Genomic DNA, 25,800 nt, shown 5'->3' on the forward strand with positions numbered 1-25,800 from the left:
CTTTGAAGCAAATATCACTAACCATAACAATAGGGAAATGTTTCTAGAACAGAAATTAAAATGTTTGTTAAGAAATAAGTAGTCATGTTTTTCATAGGAAATATTTCCACTTTGTTTGTAGACAATTGTCATGGTTATCTATTTGTTCATTTTATTTTCATTGATTTGATGGGTTACCAGTTGTGAAGACTAACATTTTAAGATATTATTCTTACCTCATATAGATGTCCATCATCATCATCCTCATTTTAGTGTCCATTTTTCTTTCCTTGCATGGGTATGATAAATTCATTGGTTGGATGCCCTTTCTGTAACCAACCCTCACCTGTTTCCAAGTAATATAATGTTTTCCCATGGCCAGACATGTTTTACTAAACCAAGCAGTTTCTATGCTTGTTTACAACCATTACTGATATCAAGACAAAGGTGCGTGCACAGACATACTCTGTCTCTCTCTCTCTCTCTCATGCGCATGTAATGAGCTTCTTTCAGTTCCATACTATCAAATCTTCTCACAAGTGTGTCAGTGTAGTAGAAGACACCTGCCCAACATACAACACAGTGGGACTAAACCTGAAAATATATGCTCAGGAAGCATACCTGTACCTATTTATATAAAAAGCATAATTTCTTTATGTACAAAGGAGTTAACATGGTTGTAAGGTTAAGGTGCTTGCTGGACCAACACATAGAGTTTATTGTATCTTCAAATGTGCTCCTCTGTATGTTTTGGCGAGAGTACAACACCCTCTGACGAGAATAGATGAGACCGCTACATATACTTCAGAAAAGAGTATCTGTTTAAAAACTGAACATGCTATAGTTGTCAGAAACTTGATCACAAGAGTTCACACTGCAAGACAAGATTATGAGGATTGAATGCCATAAGTTCTAAGGTGTTTCAGCAGAAAGTGAATGCAACACAAAAACAAAAATTTGTACATGTAGAAATAAATGGTGTAAATATTAAACTACAGTTGGATATGAATAGTGATATTTCAGTCATAAATGTGGATACATGGAGAAAAATCGGGAAACTGAGGTTATGTAAACAGCAAAAATTGTGTGTGGTGTGATGGACAATAAATTACATTTGATGGGTGAAATGTGAACAGACATCACAGTTTGAGGGGAAACATGTGAAGCAAAAGTATTCATTGTGGAGAATACAATGAATCTGTTTGGTACAGATTGGTTGGAGTTATTTGACTTATGCTACCTCCCTATAAGTCTCTACTGCAAAAACATAAATGGTTGTCCCATTAAAAATAATTTGAGGAATTGTAAAAAAAAATTGAAAAAGATGTTTCCTTCTTGGAGGACTTAGATCTATGTAAAAAGACTGAAGCCTGCTTTCAAGTAAGTGAAATCACTGTGCCTGTATTTAAATCGAACAGAAAAATACCGTTCATGACAATTGAAATCATAAATGAAGAGTTGGACAAACTGGAAAAGTGTGAAATCATTAAAGAAGTGGATTACTCTAAGTGGGTGGTGCCCACAATGTGCATTAAAAAGAAAAGTAAAAGATTAGGCAGTGTACCAGTTTCTCTACAGGATTAAATGACTGCTTAAAGACATGCCACTGTCCACTACCAGCTCCAGAGGACATTTTCACAAAAATTAAATGGTGGAAAAATTTTCTCCAAATTGGATCTGTTTGACACTTATTTACAGATTAAAGTAAATAACAAATGCTCAAAGTATCTGACAATAAATACACATTGAGGATTGTACAGATATACCTAGTTACCATTTGGATTAATGGTTGCACTGGCAATATTTCAGCAAATCATGTACGCCGTGTTACCTGATTGTGAATTTGCAATCCCTTATTTGGTTGATATATTAATAGTAATTTGTGTGAACCCCATGTGGAGCATATAAAAGCTGTGTTCAAGAAAATTGAAGAGTATGGGTTCATATTGAGTGAAGAAGACAAATTCTTTTTGCCTCAAATTAGGTACTTATGGCAAATAATTGATAAAGATGGTAGATGGCCTGACCCGTCAAGGGCAGACACAATAAAGAATATACCTACTTCGACAAATATACCAACATTACAAGTGTTTCTTGGGTTGGCAAACAACTACCAAAACTACATTCCTAACATGCACAAATTAAGAGCTCCATTGAATAACTTATTAAAAAAGGAAGTAAAGTGGAATTGGTTGATTAAATGTCAAAATGCATTTGAAGAAATTAAAAAAGAAATTCTAATCATAGATTTGTTGTGTCTAACACATTTTGATCCTGAAATGGACATTGTTGTAGTGTCTGATGCTTCGGAGTAAGGAATAGGAGCAGTTTTGCTACACAAGTATAAAGATGGAAGTACGAAACCAGTTATTCATGTTTCATGCTCGCTGATAGTGGCAGCAAAAATATACAGTCAGATAGAAAAAGAAGCCCTATCAATTATCTTTGCTGTAAAAAAATTTCACAAGTTTCTACATGGTAGAAGTTTTCTGTTACAAACAGCTCATCAATCATTGCTATCAATTTATGGGTCAAAGAAAGTGTTACCTACCCATACAGCAAACTGACTACAATGTTGGGGTATAATATTACTAAATTACAATTTCAAAATGTTGCATATTCCATCGGAAAAAATTGGTCATGCGGACTTTCTATCGAGACTAATTCCCAAAAATATGGAACCGCTAGAAGATACTGTGATAGCTGCACTGCAGGCAGGAAATGAAATAAAAAGTATTATGACTAATGTTATCTAAGAACTGCCAGTGACTGCACAGGATATAAGAATGAAATCTGTCGGCAATGAGTATATTACAAAAATAAAGGAAGCTTTAAAAAACAAGCAGAATAAAAATACAAATGCAAGTAGTTTCTCAATACGTGATGATATTCTGATGTATGCACAAAGAGTTGTAGTACCAACTACATTACAAAATTGTGTATTGCAGCAATTCCACAGTGGACACCCTGGAATGTTGAGGATGAAAGCTCAGATGAGGAGCTACGTCTACTGACTGACTATGGACTGGAATATTGAAAATTTGGTGAGAACAATATGCAAATAGTCATACCTACAAAGTCTACCCAACACTTGCAGGTCTTGGAAAAATATTTGTAAAACAACAATAAAAAGAAAATATCTAATACTTGCATATAAAATATAAAAGGCATTCATAAAATGTTTGTGATGAAAGAAGTTAATATAGTTTCTAAACATTTGAGAAGCAGGAAAATAATATCCTTTAAGCATTAATCTCAATTATGAAAGCTAAAAATGTATCAATGATACTACTTTTAGTACAATTTCTTTTGTGCTTTTACCTCACAACAAGCATTTTATTTCCTGTTATAGTTTTTGCAGTAAATATTTGTCAGATGATAATCTTGCTGTTTAAAGCTATATCCTGACACACTTCATTTGACTTTACACAAGTTACTATTATATCACGATATTTTTATATTTTCTAAGCTGGCGCATCATGTGCTATAAGATGTTATTGATATGTATTGATTTTTAAAAAATCTAGGCAATATCTTCCTGGATTGCTGTTCTGTCTTGGCTATTTTAGTTCTGGAGGAATTTATTAGACATCATTTCAATATGTAATCTGACAAAACAGACACACTGTCTTTTAGGAGTTGGATCTGCATTAAGAACTCCTCCTGTAGCTTTAGAAAAGTAATTTTTTTAATATTTTTTTCCTTGCAACTACAACATGTTTGAAAATAATGAAGAATTTAATAAAATAACTTTGTCACTATTAAGCTGGTGTTTGGGACATTAATTTACATGAAATTTGATGAAATGTTTTAATTTTAGATAATTTTAAAACAGAAAATTTGTATTGTAGAGCCTAAGGGTTAACCAATAATATTTAAATTTAGATATGATTTTTAATTTAAGCACAGCTTCTCATATCTATATGAGAGGGAATGAGGTAATGATTTCTGAGTTTCTGAGTTTGGCACAAAGGGGAGTTATAGGTGCCAGTACTTGATTCCTACACGTTTTGTTTTTCATTTCTTGTGTTGATAAGTTGACTTCAACAGGAGTTGGCTTGCAGGAAAGTCTCCACTGATCTACATTCTCTAACCAATGTCACCCCTCTCTGTTCTTTCAATTCCACAATGATGTTTTCTCCTTTGATGTTGCCAACGTTAACTAACCCCTTCCATAATTTGATGCAATCTTACAATCTTATTTCCTTCTACCACCACAACTATATCTTTCATACCAGATCCCATACAAAAAACTTCATCAAATTCCCTCTCTCTGGAACTTACTCCTTAGTCAAATTTTTTATTGGACTACTACTACTCTGCAAGAAGTCAAACTAGTAACTTTAGTAATTATGGTAATTAATCCAGTAGTGTCTAACTGATTTGATGAAATTACTGAATCTGTTATTTCATAATAAGCAGCTTCTACAAATTCTTATTTTCCTTTGAAGTATTTCTTTCAGCTGAAAGGAAATGATTACATTTGAGAATTTTTGATGAAATCTAAAATAAGTGTCTAAGCAGCTAATTAGATAAATTAAAGGTTGTCAGGAATTGAATAAAAAACTAGAGAAACTTGGAAGTGGTTACAAGTGAAATTATGTATTTGGAATTAGATCAAGAAGTGAAACCGATTAAGTGTTATATTAAAGAAGAAAAGATAAATTGTTAAATTACAAATTAGGAATTTAAGAAGAATATTTATTTTTATTTCTATGATATTAGTGTGGTAGAGATGCCTTATACAATGGCATCATACTGCTTCCAATAGAAAAATGTTCTTGGGAAAGTTCTTTAAAGATAACATAGCACTTGATATGAATGTGATGCACTATATTAACTAAACATGCTTAAATGGCATTTCTTATGAAAGAAGTCTTTGTTGTTTTAGAGACTGACCTAAAAGAAAATAAGTTCATGCAGTCTGTAATATTTATTCATTTTCATAGAGATAAGAGTTTGGGATTGATTTCATTTGAGGGATGATTTTTGTGATGGAAAAGCATCAACTGCAAATATAAACAGAATTTTTGTAAATCTGAAATTATGTTGGGATTAAATCACTTGCATACTAGTTAAATTGCTAAAACCATTAAAACACACAAGACACTTGTGTTCAATTTTACTTTATCATCATCATCATCATCTGTCCATGTTCCTTGCTGGCATAAGTTGAAAAGTTTGCATCATTTCCATTGTCTACTCCACATGGTTTTTATGGTTGGATACCCTTCCTAATGTCACTCACTTTACAGCATGTACCAGGTGGTGTTTCCATGTCTCCAGCACTAGTGAGGTCACCATGCAGCTTTGAATAACTACAAACCTTGAGAGAGGTAGCTTTATGCTAGGAGATATGGAAATATGGGGTTGAGAGAAGGGACCAAAGCAGAGCAGGTTTCTTGCTGTAGAGGAGATACATGACTACTCATATTTTAGAAGAGAAGGTGGGAATAATTAAGGTGGAGCTGGGATGAAATAAAAATAGAGGTGGTGCGGTATCTGTGTGAGGATCCTTAAGGTATATGGTAAATAGAAGTGAATTGGGGCAAAAGAACTGGTAATGAGGGTGGTTAGAGGATTATAAGATTGTGAGAGAGATGGGTGAGGGAGTGAGGTTGTGTGTGAATATATGAAAGAACAAGTGTTGAGGGGTTGATGTAGTGAATGGTGGATAAGGCAGGATGTCCAGTGATGTATGGATGTGAAGAGCAGCAGAATGGCAATGTTAATACCATAGACAGGTGAAGGATGAGAAAAAGAGAGAGAGAGAGAGAGTTGATGTGTGGTTGGGCAAGTTGCCTGTGTGTGGAAGAGTATAATGATAATAATAATGATTTCAAATTTTAGCACCATTCCAGCAATTTTGGGGAAGGCAGTAAATTGATTACATCGACCCCAGTACTTAACTGGTACTTATTTTATCAACCTCAAAAAGATGGAAGGCAAAGTCAGCCTCTGGAATTTGAACTCAGAGCATAAAGATGGACGAAATGCCGCTAAATATTTTGCCCAGTGTGCTAACGATTCTGCTAGTTTGTCACTTTATGTAATAATAGTAATAATAATCCTTTCTGCTATAGGCACAAGGCCTAAAATTTTGGGAGAGGGGGCTAGTCAATTAAATCAACCCCAGTGCTCAACTGGTACTTATTTCATTGTCCCCAAAAGGATGAAGGGCAAAGTTGGCCTCAGTGCACAAGGCGTAAAATTTTGGGAGAGGGGGCTAGTCAATTAAATCAGGCCCAGTGCTCAACTGGTACTTATTTCATTGTCCCCAAAAGGATGAAAGGCAAAGTTGGCCTCAGCAGAATTTCAACTCAGAACATGGTGATAGACAAAATTCCACTGAAGTCGACTTTGCATTTTGTCTGGCATACTAACAACTCTGCCAGCTTGCCACCTTATAATGTTCGTCCATCATTGTCAAAGATGACCAAGGACATCACATGGGAGAAGATGGAGCACTGTGTGTCCGGCTCTGACCAATCAGGCTGATGCATGTCACAGGCCAGGCATCAGTGGTCAGCTGGAAATGAAAACAAGGAGTTGGCTCTGGACTTGCACAGCTCATGTTTTCTTTGTGCTCTTGCAACTCTGTCTTGCAGGGAGAAAGACAAGTATAGTGTATGGGGAAAGTGAGTGACGTATTGTTGAAATAATTTTATAGGGTGTGAGGTCCCTTTAGTCCCATTTGGCCAAGATCTATTCAACCTATCTAGAGTTAATGCTATGAAATATGCACTCAGTATGCTCTTGATAGTGGCTGGAGATAGAAAATGCATCCAACTGTAGAAGTTTGGCCAAATGAGACAGACAAGCACCAGTCTGTAAGATCAGTGACTCTCAATATGAAATGATTCAAACTATAATACATCAGGCGCAGGCATTGCAACCAAATGTGTGAAACATGGTGATCTTATATCAAGATAAAAACACATGACCTTGCAGGTGGGGCCCTGTTAGAATTTTCTTCAGGTTGAGTAGCCCATCCTGCTCAAAGGCTTGTTTAAGGATGATGAACAAAACACCCATGTTTCCACAGGTGAATTATTCAAACCCCAAAGAATTCTTCACAGCACATAGCTATGATGCTCCCCCACTACTTCTGCTCATGATCAGAGATGCACATATCATCAGCCACCAAGAGACATGCTCAACTGGTTACGGTCAAACAACTGACAAGCAAATCTGTGGTATTGAGTCGAATATTTACTGTAGCCCATCTTTTATACCAAGGCAAAACAATATACATGATAACACTTCCAGTCAGTCAAGATGAGAAACCATGAAAGCCACTGTCTGGTATTTCATCAGGGCATACTACAACTACTACTACTACTTGATGAATTCTCTCAGTTTATTTTGCTGAGTGTGATGTAAAGAGTTGGGTGTCCACAGCCAGCAGACTAATGTGACTCTTGTTTAGTGGTCATGCTTTAAGAACCATGTGAAGAATTCTTGCAGTGCCAAACAATGCTGATTTTTGTAGGTGTTGGTAGTTGAGTGTTGATACTTCTAAGTGTGTCAATTACTATTGGTATCATGTATACTCTCCTCGTTGACCACAACCTTTGTATTTCCCACTTCAAATCATTGTAGTTGTTAAGTTTTTCTTTCTCTTTGATCCTGTTGTCACCAAGACATGCTATGTCAATTATCATGCATGTCTTTTTATTTTTTCACCACACCAACGTCTGGTTTTTGATGTCTGGTCAAGTGATTGCACTGAATCATTGCATCCCACAGAATTTTGCAGTTTTCATTCTTGGTGACTCCATCTACAGTTTGCTCAAACCATGTCTTTGCTCTTGTAGGCTGTGATTTCCTCAGAGCTCCCAATGACTCATTCTTGCCACATTGTCATGTATTTTGTATTCGTGTTGTGCCAATTTGAGGCATTTGCTAATGCTGTGCTTTACCATTTTTACCCCTCTCACCACACATCCCACATTTGTTGCTCTCAGTAGTGTTGTTGATTCTGCACTTCACATAGTTACTCCTTAGTACTTGTTCCTGTTTAAATTATTCAAACCCCAAAGAATTCCTCTCAACACTTGGCTAAGATGCTTCCCTGCTACAAAATATGTACATGGTAATACTTCTAATCAGTTAAGATTAAAAGCCATGAGAGTCATTGCCTGGTACTGCTTCAGGGCACTCCTCCATTTATTTATTCATTCTTTTTATCTCAGGTTTTGTTGTAACTCCTGGAGTCTTGCATACGTAGTGGGTTTGAAGCCTGCAGCATATGGTACCATGCTATCTTTTCTTTTCAACTATTTAGTACTTTCCTGATTATTCTGGCTATGCCAAACTTTTTGTAACAGTTATACTAGACACTCTATTCTGATTTCTTTTAAATTCCTCTCGATGCCTTTTGATATTGTCCCTAAGGAAGCAACAATAATTGGCACTATCATCATTTTCCATAGCTGGGCTATTTTGTATTTATGATGGGGATTGCATATATCTATTTTTACACCTTTCTTCCTGACTATTCATGGGTCAAAGGGGCATTTAACATCAACTATATAGCACATGTGGTGCATCTTGTCCACCACCACTAGGTCTGGTCTCTTATGCTCTAGCACCCAATCTGTTTGGATTGGAAAATCCCAGAGGATTTTGCAGATCTCCGACTCTGCCACTCTCTGCAGTTTGTGCTCATACCATGTCTTGCTTCTGTCTAACCACTTTTTGCTCAGTTTCCAATGTAGCACTTTCGCTACCTCATCATGTTGCCACAGCTTGCAGTGGTTTGGAGCAAGCCTAGGGCATTTGTTCACAACATGAGCAATGGTTTTGTCCATTCTATTACACATGTGGTACAGTGGAGACACTTTCTCATTCCTAATGTTGACCCTCCAATTCATAGCCAATGCTTGGTCCTGTGCTGCCAGTATCGTGCTCTCAGGTTTTGTTTTTTTTCAGTGTTCCTTTCTTCAGCAGATACCTTGCTGTCAATTCAGTTCTCCAACATTTCATACTGTTCCATGTAAGGCTTTTCATGTTTTCTGTTTCTCCATACATTTGCATCGTTCTTGTTATCCAATAGTGTGGTATCATATCCTATGCTTTACAATAGTCAATCCATGCCGTCTCAGGTTTGTGTGTCTTCTCTTGCTGTTTCTGATATTTAGATTATCAATTAACAGATCATCTTTTGTTCCCTGGCTTCTCTTTCAGCACCCTTTCTATTCAATAAGTAGCAGCCCACTTTTTTCTAAGTATCTATACAGTTCACCAGCCAAAGCAACTGATAATAGTTTCCACATTAATGAAATACATGTTATTGGTTGAAAGTTGGATGCAATATTACCCTTTTCAGGATCCTTGGCACATAACAATGTCTTACCTTTTGCCAGCCAGTGCCTTCTTTCAAGCTCTCATCTAGCTGTTGCACTATTCTTTCATGGAGCCCTCTTGGCTTCTTCATCCAATAACCTTGGATCCCATCCTGTCCTGGCTTTTCCAATTTGGGAGTTTCCTTAACTGCTTTTTCATAATTTCTGTAGTTATTTTTACGTTGTTTTGGTCTTCTATATTTCTTAATCTATCTTGGATTTCATACAACCACTTCACTTCATCATTATGCTTTACAATTTGGTCCCTGGTTCCTCCCCAGAATGCCCTGCTTTCATCTGCATCTGGTATCATTGCTACTTGTAATTATTCATCTAGTTTCTGAAACAGTTTTTTTCTGATTTGCTTCAAACAATCTGTTCAGCCTGAATTGTTTTGATCTATTGTCATATCTTACCAGCCTTGTCTTCATTGTTACTACTCTTTGTTTCAATTCTTCCAATATCACATCATACCCTTTATCTCTTATTCCATATGTCTTTTACTGTGTTATTCTTATGCTTTTGTTCTGCAATTCCCCTCTTTTCAGTCTACTAACTTGCCCTAAATGTCTTTTTAAATTTGTTTCTCACTAATTCATCTATGCCAGTATGGTTCTTTACATTCTGTTTTTTCTCTTCTTTTGTATCCTTCTCTGTTATTATTATTATTATTATTATTATTATTATTATTATTAAGGCAGAATCATTAGCATGCTAGACAAAGTCCTTGGTGATATTTCGCCTGTCCTTACATTCTGAGTTCAAATTCTGCCGATGTCAACTTTACCTTTCATCCTTTCAGGGTTGATAAATTAAGTACCAGTGAAACACTGGGGTCGATGTAATCAACTAGTTCCCCCCCCAAAAAAATTTCAAGCCTTGTGCCTATAGTAGAAAGGATTATTATTATTATTATTATTATTATTATTATTATTATTATAGTTGCAAGCTAGAAGAATCACTAGCACACTGGAGAAAATGCTTAGCAAGATTTCATCTATCTTTATGTTTTCAGTTCAAATTCCACTGAGGTCAACTTTCCTTTTCATCCTTTTGGGGATTGATGAATAAGTACCAGTTGAGTACTGGGCTCAATGTAATCAACTAGCCAACTTACCCCAAAAATCAGCCCTTGTGCCTATAGTAAAATGGATTATTATTATTGTTATTATTATTATTATTATTTACTTTTAATCTGCGTATTTGTTACAATCACTTACTGAGGCACACCCAGTGCCCTAGGGGGAGTGAAGGATAAGAGATGTTACAGTATGACTGAAAGCTTGGGGAGGAGAAGTGGCAGGGGCAGTAACGAAATATCTTCATGTATTATTATTATTATTTTACTCCAACCTAGCAGAATCATTAGCATGCCTGGCAAAATGCTTCACGTATTTCATCTGTCACCACATTCTGAGTTCAAATTCCACCAAGGTTAACTTTGCCTGTGATCATCCTTTCAGTACCAGTTGAGTACTGGGGTCAATGTAATCGACTATCCCCCTCTCCCAAATTTCAGGCCTTGTGCCTATAGTAGAAAGGATTATTATTATTATTATTATTATAATACTCTAATATGATAAAAATGTAACAATGTCTCTGTGTTTTTAATGGTTAATGACTCTGCAATTGTTCTATTGTTTCTATATTTAATTTTTCAACTTGTTTAATATCATTGCTTGCTCTTTGGGTGCTGTTGATGGAGTCCCCCCTGATGAAAGCATTTGGGACAGTCTCCAGTTTGCGATTAATTTCCTCCCACTAATTTTGTGTTTTCTGAAAAGGGTCAGGAGTGCTGTCCTTCCCTTTTAAAAATAATTTTTTATCTATTTTTTGTAAATTTTAAATATGGTAAAATTCTTATCTAGTTTATTGAATTTGTTTTTTTTTTTATTTATATTTTAAGAACTCATTATTTTCCTTTCCATAAGATGTAACAGAATAAGAAGCACAACAAAATTATATTTTTCATTTCTTTCTTTATTTTCATTTTTTTTTTCTGAATAAAATTCTGTTGCAAATCATTTATTTTTTTTAATTGGTGAAATGTTCCTGTTTGTAGAACATTAACAAATGGGTTTTTCTAAGCTTTTAAGTTTACATTTACTTTTGTCATTATTATTATATGCTATTATTATATTTTCAAAGTTATTATAAACAATATCTTTAATTCATTCTTTTTAACATGAAAATTTCTTCTCTATTTTCAGAGATATTTCTTTTTAGATAAAGGAATTTTAGTTTATGCTAAATCTCCAAATGAAGTAAGTACCTTCTCTTATTTCATCACTTACATTATTAGATATAGTAAAAACATTTACATGTTCTAATGTAACTTTTATTAAAAATATCTGCAGTTTCTCATTTAATTGTTGTAATTGTTTAGTGTAATGATTTTACATAAAAACACTCATTTGAAAATTCTAATAATTATTATAATATTGTATATTGAAACTGGTTAGAACATACTAAACCATAACATTTAGAATTTATTCCATTTTATTAGCAAACTAATTATTAAACTAGCCCTAAATCATCATCATCATCATTTAACGTCTGTTTTCTGCACTAGCATGGGTTGGACAGTTTGACTGATAACTGGTAAGCCAGGGAGCTGCTCCAGGTTCTGATCTGATTTGGCAAGGCTTCTACAGTTGGATGCCATTTCTAATGCCAACCACTCCATGAGTGTAGTGGGTGTTTTTTACATGTCACTGGCACAAGTGCCAGAGACCTGACACCAGCATCGGCCATGACTATGGTCTCACATGATTTGATAGGTCTATATAAGCACTGTATATCACCAGAGGGCTTGGTTACCTGTCACTGCCTCCATGAGGCCCACCACTTGAATGGTGCTTTTTACATGCCACTGGCATGGGTGCCAGTCAGACAGCACTGGCATTGACCACATTTCACTTGACTCAACAGGTCTTTAGAAGCGCAGCATATTACCCAATGTTTGAAGGGTGCTTTTAATAGGTCAGTTATGCAACACTGGCATCGGCCATGGCTACAATCTCACTTGACTTGATGAGTCTTTTCAAGCACAGCATATCGCCAAAGGTCTCAGTCACTTGTCATTGTCTCCATGAGGCCCAACAGCTGGAGATTGTACTTCACCACCTTGTCCCATGATGATGATATTCACAATTATCTTCATTCTGAGCTCTATTAATTAAACACCTACTTAATTTATTACTATTCACTTTAGTTTGCTACTCCATTCATATTCTGTTTATTTTTTACACAAATTTTGATAACAACTATTGAAAAAAATGAGTGAAATGACTTCAGATTGTGTAGGATAATTTTTAATCTATGAGATTTAATATGCGATATAATGTTCACTTCATCAGAGTAATTATGTTTTATATCTACTTCTGCAATTATATCAGTATCCTTGTTGTCAAACTAATGAGTTTTCTTGTTTGACACATATTCTGCAATACAACAAAACTATTTTATTATACTAAACTGTTAAACAATTTGTCTGTTGCATCAATTGTAACTCGGAACTACATTTCAATTCAGTCTTTTTTTTTTTGTTACTGCATGGAAATTTAGTTGAAGTTTAAGAGCAATTGAACTAAGCTCATTTGATTTCTTTAAAATTCATGTGAATGCTGTTTATGTTTTCCAAAACATTGTTGTGTTGAATAATATATCTACTTTTGGGTCTCTTGCCTATTACATTATATTGCTGTTAACTCTCCATCTACTACCCCCTTCCTCTCTTATCTATCATTCTCTCTTCTATTCACTATATCACACTGCCTTTGTAATAAGCAATAATATTAGAACTGTCTATATTAATTCACTCCCACTTTTACCTTTTATCACACTACTCTTTTCCATCACAACACCTCTGTAATGAGGGGTAGCATTGTAACTGCCTGCATCCAATACCCACTATCATCTACTTTCTTCACTGCAAGCCATCATACCACCCCATATCACCCTTCATCCACCTCTTACCTATTTCTAAGGCTATACATCTCTCTCTCTCTCACTTCCTCTCTCTTTTCCCCTCTCTTCCTCTCTCTTTCTCTCTCTCTTCTTCTCTCTTTTCCTCTCCATCTGTCTGTCTCTCTCTCCCCCTCTCTCTACATTGCTTGTCTTTATTGCCACTCTTCATTTACTCCACTAAATGGAACCAAAATCACCAAACCAACTCATATCAAAATGAAAGTAAACATATGATGATGATGATGGTGATGGTATTTTCTTCTAACACTTATATTCAAAACAATAAATCACCACACACACAAACGCACAAACAAACAAAAAGGAATACATTGTAAATAACGGACAGAGTCAAGACTATTGAAAAGGTTGCAAGACACAATGAAAATTTTAGGAAAATAAAAATAAGAACTAAGTGGAAATTTTATAGGTGAGTGTGTTAAATTATAAGGCACAAAAAGAAAATGACTCTCCCCAGACACAACAGAATATGCTTCAACACACGAACTCATATAAAGAATCTTCCAAACCAAATCCAAAAACAAAATATATCACCAGTTATTGAAGTCCATTATGCTCTTGTAACATTGTCCTCTCTTGCTATTTATCTCTCACCCTCTCTTACAATAACCCATCTTTATAACCATCTTTCCAACTTTCTCTATCCTGTCTCCTCCTAGCATGCAACTTTTATCACTATCTTTCTTCCATTACTCCCACCCCTAATACCACCTCATTCCTATTATTCTGCTGCCTTCTCATTCTCACACTTATACTGTCTCTTCCATTCACCTTCTTCCTGTTGCTCTGTCTCTCCCATCATAGTCTTCTATTCACCCTCTTGGTCATGTTGCTTTGAATGAACAGAATAATAAGAACTATTTAGTCTTACACAGGACAAGGCAACTTCACTTATGTTAATTCCTCAATAAAATGCATTCAGTATACTCTATAAAGTGTTTGGTAAATGAATGGAGACAACATAAAGTTGAGAACTTTTTAATCTTGCTGAGGACATGACATCTTTTAGTGCTGCTGTCACAAGAAACTACACCCACTGTCCTCTGTATAGTAGTTGGTGTTAGGAAGGACATTCAGATATAGCAGCCCTGCCAAAATGGAATTTACAAGAAAGGTGACCCATTTAGGAGAGCTATAACTCTGAATAAAATTTGACTTGGATCATGATTACCTGTCCATCCCATGTCAACTAGAAAATGGACAAGGGGTGGTAGCATTTTAACTATCATTGTTGTTATTTTTGTTTTGTACTCCACTTTCAGATTCAAAAAGGTAAATATCATGGCGTTATCGACATTGGGTTATCAGTCCTTTGTTTTAAGAGATGCCAACGCAGGATAGATATAGATGCTGAAGAGCTGGTGCATCATGTGAAAGTAAGTATTATCTGAGATGTTTACTATTTACATAAAGGTTAGAAGTAGTGCTAAATTTCCACCATCCCCACAGACTTCAAGTTGTAATTATAACTATGTTGTGGAACTTATCTACTACTCTACATTTACTGTACTATTCATTCAATTCTTCACCTCATGGTTACATTTATTGCACTTATGCTCTAATAGTTTTTGTTCCTCAAAATACATTGCAATAATCTAAAAGAAAAGTATTCAAGATATCATCACTCTGTACTCTGTCAATATGTTGACATATAGTTTCTATTTCTTTTAGCCATTTATAACCCTTGTAATTACTTGTCCCACCAACCACAAACATCTTGTGACATAAACAGAACAATTCAACACCACTTGAAGAACACTATCTCTCCCTTCCACCACCATGTACTAATATACAAATCTCTCTCTCTCACACATACACAGATGATCAAAATACCTGTTATATTAATAACTATTGGGTTGACAAGAAAATAATTTCAGTTTTTTAGTGTGAAATAAAAGTCTTTTTTCTTCATACAAAGAATGAATTTTAATCAATTGTAGATTTTTCATTTTGTTCAATAACCTTTTGCCATCTTTCTGGCAACTTCATAATCCCATGCTCATAGAACTTCTGGTCCTTATCAGCCAAAAGTTGAAGCAAGTGCAATTTTAGGTCATCATTATTATTGAACGTTTTAACCATTCAAAGAATTTTGCAAACTTTGAAATAAATTGTAATCTGATGGTGCAAGATTAGGGCTATATGGGGGTGTGACATCGCTTTCCAACCAAGCTCCAATAATTTTCACAAGTTAGCAAAGATGTAGTCTAGCATTGTCATGATCGAACATGATTCTTTTACAATTTGCTAATTCTGGCTGTTTTCCTTTGATTGCTTTCTCCAGTTTCATTAGTTGTTGACAGTAAACATCTGAATTGATCATTTGGTTCCTTGGAAGCAGCTCAAAATGCACAACACCTTTGTAATCCCACCAAATTGACAGCATGACCTTTTTTTATGCAATTCTGAGGAACTAGTTTCAAGTTAAAGAACTGATACTCACTGAAAAATGTATATTAACTTTTTTGAACAGAACCTGTATAACTTTATAGTTTGTGAAATATTAGTTGCTAACTGAATCTCTAAATGATTATTTTAAAATAATTATTCTTGATGAATTCCTACTTGCTGTGTATTATGTATTTTTGGATGGAAAGAGTTTAAAAACACCTTATATAATTTGTGCATATTTATAATATGAACCAAATTTAATAAAATCTTGTTGCTAAATAATATTTTAACTCTGATTTTGTTTACTTAAACACCTTTAAATTAATTTCCTATTCAAATAATTACTATGAATTTTTGAGGAAATTTAATGCTTTTAAAACCTTCTAAACATTCAAGTTCACAAAGGAATTTTAAATACAACAATTATGAATCAGGGATTTATGGATTTTTTTTTACTTTATAGGAAAGTCTATGAGTTTGCATGCTGTCATTAAATTTGTTTCAACTTTAATATATCAGACTCATTATCTGTTATAGCTTATATTTTTGAAGTTATTAAACAATATACTTTTATCCTTTAATCCTATTCCTATAATTATTTCTCATCACACAATATATTCTGGCTCTAATGCCTTTCTTGTTTTCTGTGAAGGAATTTCACTTTATCATTAATCATTCAATAAAGGCTGAGTTGTATAATGCTGAGATTAATGAACAAAGATATTTAATTATTATTTGATAAACCCAATCAACTAAACTATATGAGCTGTTTCTTTGCTGCTGAGCTACTTATGTGTATATATCATAGTTAGTCAATAAATTGTACTAATACCTTTATGAGATTACATAAGATCTATGAACTCTAGCCATGACAGAAGCAAAAAAAAATTGTCATTTTATTCTCAATATATTATATCTACAATAGGATTAATCTATAACTTTATAAATGTAGTGATTTATTTTATTCTTAATGCTAAATGATTTTTACGACTGCTGTTTACTTTATTATTTTTTTTTCTTCTTTAAATATATTGTTTGAAACATTTTCTTAGAAATTTTAATTGTTGTTTTACCAACAAAAGTGTGATTTAAATCACTCAGTCATTTCATAACCATTATGACTTCTGGAAAGCAATATTTATTATTAAGCTCATTTTACCCATTATACACTACTAGCACCTAGCCAAAAAAAACTTTATGAACAATTTATCTCAATATCAACAAAGTTTTAATCATACTGCTCTTATAAATTTCTGTACACAATTTCTCTTATATCAACAACATTTATATTGCTTGTTTGACCCCTAGAAATGTTGACAATGCTCTTTCTAATTCTCATCTCTTAAGAAAATTCACCAAAGGTCCACCTTCTAACTTCAATCTGTTATCTGCACTTTCAACCAATAAGGATCACTTATAAATCTTCCAGTGTTGCTGATCTATCTAGCAGATATTGAAAGATGAATTTCTAACCTTTGTTATGGTGAATGACACGGAGACTTTCTTGCTGTTACAAATTTTTCATATAAAGGATAACTGAAACAATTTTTCCCAAACTCCCCATATACATTCATTAACATATTCAGAACTGCGTTGTAAAATTTTGACAAAAAATATCACTTGCCATGGCTGACATGAGATCATTCTACTCTATCATCCATTATGGTATAATCGTGTCAACTTAACTATATTTACCTAGTTTCAGTCATCTGACATTGACAATATTCATTCTTTTACTCTTTCATCCAGTTCAGTCTTTTGTCTCCTTCTTTACTGAAATACTCTCTGGTCATTAACACTCTATCAATTCAACACTATTTTCAGTTAAAGGTTGTTATTTTGTTAACAAATTCACATTGAGCAAATTATTGTTTCACCTGTTAGCACTGACAGCCAATTTTCCTTCAGATCATACCCGAAAGTCTTACAAAAAAAGAAGAGCAGATTGAATAATGTAATCTTGGATATATAAAACAGATGGTTATGGCTGAAGAGCTTTTAGTCTTATGTCAGCTTGATCAGGACTAATTTAGAACTAAACAACAACAGCATGCATAGTACTTTCTTTTAAGAAATGGAACATGTGAAATTCACAACTGGTGCCTGTATATTAAGGTACAGACAACTAACACATTAGATTGAGCACAATAAACCCTGTAAATCTTGTGAAGTTATTGTAGCTGGCATAGTTAGGTTTGTTATGTTAATATACATGTGTGTGTATGTGTGTGTGTGTGGTGTGTGTGTGTGTATGCATGTGTGCATGTGCATGTATGAACATAGTAGTCTTAATGAAGATGCAATAATTTACAACTTGAACTGAAGCATATACCTCTTGATAACCAGTACACCATAAAAATGCTATCTGTCTTTAATTTTGTCTATAAATTCCAGAAGTTTATATCAAAGAGCCTTTATTCAGAACTCAATATCTTCCTCTTAAAGCTTCTACATGCATACATATGTAGTTTATATATGATTTTTGCTTTTTATTCTGCCAGGTGAAAGATCCTCAGCTGTTTGAAGAATGGCTTTCAAGATTAACACATCACCGACTATATCGCCAACATGAAATAACCTATGGGACTAAAGATCAACCAAGGTTGACTGAATTAGCTTCTCCAACTGAAGAAATTACATCACTTCCTACAAGTAAAGGAATTATTTCTAAATTTGCTTTCCTTTAATTTGATAATGACTGTTCATTAGTGCTTATTTTATAGATGAAATATTATAAATTTATTTCTTACCTCTTTTTGCTTAAGATTAAATCAGTCTTGTAATAAAGATTAGAAATTTAATATTTCTACAGTAGCAATTAAATATTTCCCAATAAATTTCATAGTACAGGAATTTGGCTCCTCCTTCTTCATGGTTTCAGCTGCTGCAGAATTACTAAAAGGTGTCCCACTGAAAAACTAACTTATCTATGATGGATTTATAATGTAGTCTCAGGTCTTGAAATCACTGTTTTAAAATTTATTCTTAAAAAATCAGATAAAAGAGAATGTCATAATCTAATACTTCCGAAGAAATTATCTTTCAATTTATTTAGACTGTATCCTTTCATTTCTTTCTTTCATCATCATCATCATTTAATGTCCATTTTTCATACTGGCATGGGTTGGCTGGTTTGACAGGAGCCAACATACCAGTAGACAGTGCCATGTCCAGTGTCAGATTTGGCATGGTTTCTAACACCAGCTACTTTACAGTGTCTGCTGGGTACTTTTTAAATGGCATCAGCACCAGTGAGATTACCAAGTAACTTGCAAGATGAGTCCCCTCAACTACAAGATGAGTGAAGTATTGAGGGAGATGGCTTTATGCTAGGTGATGGAAAGTTAAAAATATATTATACAGGGATGTACAGGTGTCTTGCTTGTAGGGAGGGGAGATACTTGATAACCCCTATTGAAAAACAGAGGGAAGATGGTGATGAAGATGTATCAAAGCATACCATTAAGTTGTAGGAAAAGAGATACAGAGAATTGGATAGGGTAAGTGGGTAAGTTAGTAAGTTTGCAAGACTATGTAAGGAGAGGGACAAGTAAATAGAAGGAAATGCAATGAGTAGTGAACACAAGTGAAGGCATGGTTTCTTGTGAATATCAGTCAGATGGGAAGGTGGAAGAAGGAGGAGTAGGTCTAGGAGCTAATAGGTGGAAGTACAGATGATGTAAAGTGTGTGGGGATGGGGTGTGAGAGAAATACTCAGTGCTAAGGATGAAATCAGAGGTATGTAAAACAATATATGATTTCTAAATATATATTAAATATATGTTTCATATACACATGTTTAATAAATATGTATTCAGCATTGCTGTGTAAATGGACTCTGTACTTAAAATATAGTACTCTCTCTTTGAAGGTTAAATCTATAAATAGCTTGACTAGTTTAATTGATGATCACCATCTCATCGGGAGTGTTTAGTCATTTTCATCTTAGAGAGAGAGCAAGTTGTTTATAACATACTACTGAAGAGTGCAATGAGTAACAGGTACTGACTTTATTCATTTGCATATCAGTACATTCACTGTTCTTTATTTCATTCTACAGAGAGAACTCTGGGATTCAACCATAGGGTCTCATTTTACAGTGACACTAAAATCAGGTTTAACAACTCACAATGAACACAAGATGTCAAGAAGTGAAAAGAAGGCCAAGAAAATGACTCAGTATTAAAATTCAATATCTAAAACAATAGTAATATGGTTCCACTTCTAGACATAAACATTCAAATTAAAAGTAACAGATACACACACAAGATACAAGCAAATACATAGACTACATGGAGATACTGAATGCTCACATAACTACAGAATACCAGAGGTAAAATCACTACATAGGAGAGCATTTAAACTCTCTGCCACATATGTAACACTAGAAAAAGAAATCCACAGAATAAAACAAATCCTACTTAACAAAGGATATTCAAATAAACTAATTGACTAAACTACTGATGAATATTGAGAGAAATACAATATAAAAAATATTTTAGACTGTACCCCTTCTAAAAATACGTTAAATACAAAGTATATAAAATGAATCAAATGCATGGCAAGTACTGAATAGAAGAAAATAATCAAAAATCTCATAAAGCAAAATATAAAATATCTCACACCAAACCATAAACTGACATTTACAATATATTACACAAGCAATAAGATCAAAAACCTCCTTATTGATAACACACCATAAGAATGTAAGTCTGAGAACTAGCTACCAACAACCGATGCAATTTATAAATTGATGACAAAAGTAAAAGTTCAAACTTCATGATTCTGTTACATTGGCTGGAAAATTACAATTCATTCTCATATGCTTACTGTGCATTTACAATAAAAAGCAATTGCAACACAATACACTTTTCAGCATAAAAGAAAAATAAAACAGATAATACATCATTACTTCATAGAATATTCCACAGATTTGGATGATTGATTACAGAAGCAATACCCATATTGCAACATAGGGCTATAATTAACACACAAACAACATACACACATCACAAACAAAATGAGCATGTCACCAATGGCATGTAGTTCTAAGTCGAAAATATGAATTTGATTGCAATAGAACCCTAATGCTTTAATGGTCAATTTCTGGCTGTAAACAAAATTCTGAATAAATGGTCTGCATAACAAAAATCCTCCACTGTAGGAAGATACAGTTTAGGAAAGAACACAACTCTATTTCTCTTCAGGTATGGCTGAGAGAGCTTAGAAATGTTGATGAAAATAAATTTGGGAACTTTATTTTACTAAAAGAATTACAGGGGTCTGATATGCAGATGTGCAAAACCCCAAGTAACAGAAGAAAAGAACATTGTTGTTATCACCACCACCACCACCACCACCACCACCACCATCATCATCATCATCATCATCATCATCATCATTTAATGTCTGTCTTCCATTCTGGCACAAATTGGACAGTTTGACAGGATCCAACAAGCTGGAAGACTGCATTAAGCTCCAATAACACACTCCACTGCCTCAGTACTTTAGCTATTTAATAAGCAAGTATCAAATATCAATTTTATTACAGGTGCAAATTTACCTGAAAAAGCACGTACTCTCAGTATGGGGAAAGAAAGCGTACGGCAAGCAAGTTTAAAAGGTCGGCCAAACCAGGCTACTTTGTTAACTGGTTGTAGTAAAGTAGCTGCCTGGCTATTAGATTCAGAAGGAATTCACCAGTGCAATAAAGGTAACCCGTAGAATCAATTTCTATTGTGCACCTAAAATATTTCATAAAATTTTAGTTCCTTGCAATGAAAGAATTGTAGCCATGAAAACAGACTGAAAGCATTATGTTTGTTTTATACCAGCAAAACTGTCATTGATTTTTGAGTTATATCTGTTTATAAAAAATAGTTTTAAAATATAAAAATTTCATTTTCAAAGTTTATATTTACTACAAAAATTTCTAAATAAATATTTCCCTGGTAATCTTTTATTATAAATACTGAGAATTTCTAAATAAATGTCAGCTTTTTTTGTCTCTTCTGACAGAAATGCCCATGTACTAAATTATGGAAATATCAGGCATAGAGTACTAACGACCGAGTTATAACCTTCTCTTTTTTAAAATTTTTTGTTAAGCTTTTTTGTGTGTGTTATTGATTTTCCTCTCAAGTAGTACATTTTTTATTCTGTTTTCAGAAATGAGTCAAGCACAAAATCATTTATACGAACTAAAAATTATTCTGGAAAAAATGAAAAATCTTCCTTTGGCCACAGATTCTATACTTGGGGTATGTGTTTATTTTTCTCTTTTATCTTTTAAGGTGATGAGCTAGCAGAATTGTTACCATGGTAAACAAAATGCTTAGTGGCATTTCTTCTGACTACACTCAGAGTTCAAATTCTGTTGAGGTCAACTCTGTCTTACTCCACCTACCTCCCCTCCCAATGTCAAAAGATATATCAATAAGCAACTGATGGTGCAAGCCTGCTTTGGATGCATGTGTAGAGAGAAATCTAAATGTCCTCTCGGGCACAAATGTGATATATCTTCTATTGTTTATGAAGCACTGGTTTCAGTGAATTATGACAATGTTACATTGATTTTGTTGAAGGAAAATTTAAATCCCAATGTAACAACCATCTTTTGAAGTTTAGACATTGTGATGAGAGACACACAACAACCTTTTCAGTTTTAATCTGGCAACTTAAAAACAAAAAGACCAGCTACAATATATATATATATATATATATATATATATATATATGTATAAAATAAAGAAGGCAGCTATATGCTATAGAAAACCAAAAAGGAAAAATTCAGTTGTCCCTAATTGTGACTGATGGTGCAGGGTAGCACCTACATTGCTAGAAATAAGAACTAAAATCCCTTACAGCCACAGGAAACACAAGTCTACTCACCGACAAGGGAGATGACCACCCCACAGCAAGCAAAATCACCATACTAGTCTAGTTTCACTTAGAATTAAGCTCAACAGTGGTGACTACTCCATCATCGGTTGGTTTGGCTAAATCCCAATTATCAGTATATAGTACTTACCACATGAATCAGTGGCTGATCCAATATTTAAATATGTCTGTGTGTGTAAAAGAGAGGGGTTAGTCAATGATAAATATGAGTTGGGGTGGTGGATAGTAAGAATGAGAGATGGATGTGAATAGGAATTGGCTGAGGGGGAGTGTCAATTGAATTGATCTCAGCCCATGACTAAAACTTATTTTAACTCTCCAAAGGAATGAAATGCAAAAGATGGCCTTTGTGCAGTTTTGCATCAAATGTAGAGGGTTAAAACTAAGTATTGTAAGAGATTCAATTCACTTCTTTGTTTTTCCTATAACTCGGCAGATTTCATGGAACCATCATAAGAAAATATTGTACCTCTTACTCACTCAAAAATATTTTACATCTTTTTTCAATGATTTAGTCATGGAGAAGAGACTTTGCTCATGGCTTTTGCAGGTCCCAAAAGGGATGTTTCATTATTAAACACCTGCAAATTGACAATGCAGAAAATGGGTAGAAGGAGAGAAGATTAAAAATAACTGTTTAATACATGACCTGGAGAGGAAACAGTATGAATGATGAGACAAATAAGGTACACAGCTAGATAGCTGCAATGAGTAGAAGCCATTGTTGTGATGGTAGAAAAGACAGCAAGAAAACAGTGTATGTGTAAGTTAAAGGCTAAAATATCTTGGTGTGTGACTCCATACCGATCAGTTTGATAGCTATCTGTAGAATGCAGTCTAAGATGTTTCTCAAATGTAGCAGCAGCATCCCTATCAAAGGTATTACTCAGCAATGGATGAGGCAGTTTTCATTGACAGAGCCTTTCCCTTCCCTTCTCCAGAAAACTCTCACCTAGTTTCATACATAAGGATCACACTTGGTCTTCTCGAAAATTCATGAATCTAAATTCTACACTGTATCCTTAGGCAAAATTCCATTTTTCTGTTTATCCAAGCTAACAAAGCAATTATTATGATTATTATAGCATCAAGATTTCTAAAAGATTTTGACAAGAGAAAATATTCACTGACTAAATATAAATCTGTCCTGAGAAAAGAAAAGAAAAATGTTTGATTTTAAATGCTGTCTTCTCATTTGTTTCATTTACATTTAAAACTAATTGACTCTTTGAATGTGATTTCTGTTTGTTATGAAGCTTAAAACTATATTTTGTAAAGTGTTTGTAGTTTGTATATATTCTTCATGTATGACACTGAAAAATACTTCAAAATGCAAAATCTTGAATATATGGTTCTGTGAGGCATCATCAAAGTGTTATAGTTTTGCAGGAAGTTATTTCATTTCAGGTATTTAATTAGTATCATATGGAGCAGTTGAAAATACTTCCAAGGAAAAATTATATAAAACGATTTCTTTTCACTATGTAACTAACTATTTGATTAAATTATTTTATCATGTGTCAGTATTGTACATGGAACTTCCAGGTACTTTAATGTATTAGTGAAAAAGGATTGAGTAGATGTGACTTCAAAATGTAAAAATATCAACATCCTACAAGTGTATTAATGAGTATATATATATATATATAAATGAGAATGTCTGTCTGTGTGTCTGTTTGAATTCCTAAAACTTGAGTACACAACCAATTTCATTCAAATTTTACATATGCCTTACTTAGGGTCCATGTAGTGTCATAGGCCAAAAAAACTTTTAACTTCTTGCCTAGTGTTAGCCCACAGCAATATCATATCTTCTCCACTATTTCAGTACTACGTATCAAAAGTGTAACAATAACATCTCTCTATTGTAATGTCAGATACTTTCACTTTAATAGTTTCACTTTAATACTGAAACTATTAAAATGAAACTATCTCACATATATATACTGACACTTTCATTTCTTCTTAGCCCTCACGTCACACAGTTGTTAGTGTTTATTTGAGTTGGATCATGCCCTTCCAATTGCTATAGATCCATAATGCATCTTATGGCTGTGCCTGTCACCTAGATGGTGAGGAATCCTACATTGAGAGTGGTGACGACTAGGGTAGGGTAGCTGACTGCTTATTGGGATCATTCGTCTTTTGGTTTCCTGTAACTTTGCTCTCTTTTACAAACACAGTGAACATACATATATTTCCTATTTCAAAGAAATTCAAACAATAGATATAAGACCCAAGTTAAAAAGATTCTCAACAATTCAACTTCTCTGGTTGACATTAAGCCATCCACCCCCAATAGGGAACTTAACTCCCACATTTTAGAGCTCCACGACCTCCATTTTTCAGGAGCAAAATCCTTTTAACAGGTTCTATAAGACTGGAATTTTGGAATCTGTGCATAAAAATCAGTAGTATGGGATACATGTGTCATAATTACAATTCTTTTTAGGGTGTGTAAAGAGGGAAAGAACCCTCATCTGCAATTTTGATGAAATTCAAATCATAGGTATTTCAGTTCATTACACAAAATATAACAGAAAAGTCTAATTCTTCAATTGCAAGTAACACGGGCAATGCCGGGTATCTCTGCTAGTATATATATATATATGTCTCAAAATAGGAGATAGGAAAAAGTTAAGTTTTGGTATTATTTATTTACCATTACACATGTTTCATTAGCTAATAGGAGTTACAAAATTGTACATGTTGTACATGCTATACCACCTGCATGTACAATTTTGTAACTCCTAATAAGGTCAGAAATTTTCTCACTCTCCTGTTCTAATATATAATTACTCTACTAAAGTTATTTTCCAGAGTATGTAATTCTTATGCGTACCTCACACAAATATAACATCTATGTACAGATTTGGAATACTGGAATAAGCAGACATGCTTCAAGAAGACACAGATTGGATTTTAACCCTATCTACATAATACATATATATATGAAACATTTGATATTGAAAATTTTGTACTTATTGGCATAATATGAAGGAGTAAATTAGAGTTGTAGATATTAACTATTCTTTATTAAAGAAAATTAAAGAAACATTTATTGTTGAAGATGTAGAGTTGTCTGTGCTGAAGTTTGATAGCTTAATTTTAAGCACAATATATTCTTAGGAATATATTGACTGACTGTGTTTCAGGCAATCATGTCTGAAACCTTTAGTCATGACAGACTAGATGA

General features: G+C 34.0%; 1 protein-coding gene across 9 annotated transcripts in view; it reads left to right on the forward strand.

Moving 5' to 3' along the window:
• Window positions 1–25,800, forward strand: part of LOC115215917 (oxysterol-binding protein-related protein 6) — a 270,837-nt gene that overhangs the window by 158,252 nt on the left and 86,785 nt on the right. For 7 of the 9 annotated variants that reach the window (XM_029785275.2, XM_029785269.2, XM_029785270.2 and 4 more), the window contains 5 exons: window positions 11,537–11,590; window positions 14,576–14,689; window positions 18,206–18,356; window positions 21,256–21,417; window positions 21,873–21,964. In XM_029785275.2, the coding sequence (XP_029641135.1) occupies window positions 11,537–11,590; window positions 14,576–14,689; window positions 18,206–18,356; window positions 21,256–21,417; window positions 21,873–21,964 (573 nt within the window). The remainder of the gene's footprint in view (window positions 1–11,536; window positions 11,591–14,575; window positions 14,690–18,205; window positions 18,357–21,255; window positions 21,418–21,872; window positions 21,965–25,800) is intronic. The other 2 variants (XM_029785276.2, XM_029785277.2) reach the window with 1 other exon arrangement.

Source organism: Octopus sinensis, linkage group LG9, assembly GCF_006345805.1.
Source record: "Octopus sinensis linkage group LG9, ASM634580v1, whole genome shotgun sequence".
In the NCBI taxonomy this organism is placed as follows: domain Eukaryota; kingdom Metazoa; phylum Mollusca; class Cephalopoda; order Octopoda; family Octopodidae; genus Octopus; species Octopus sinensis.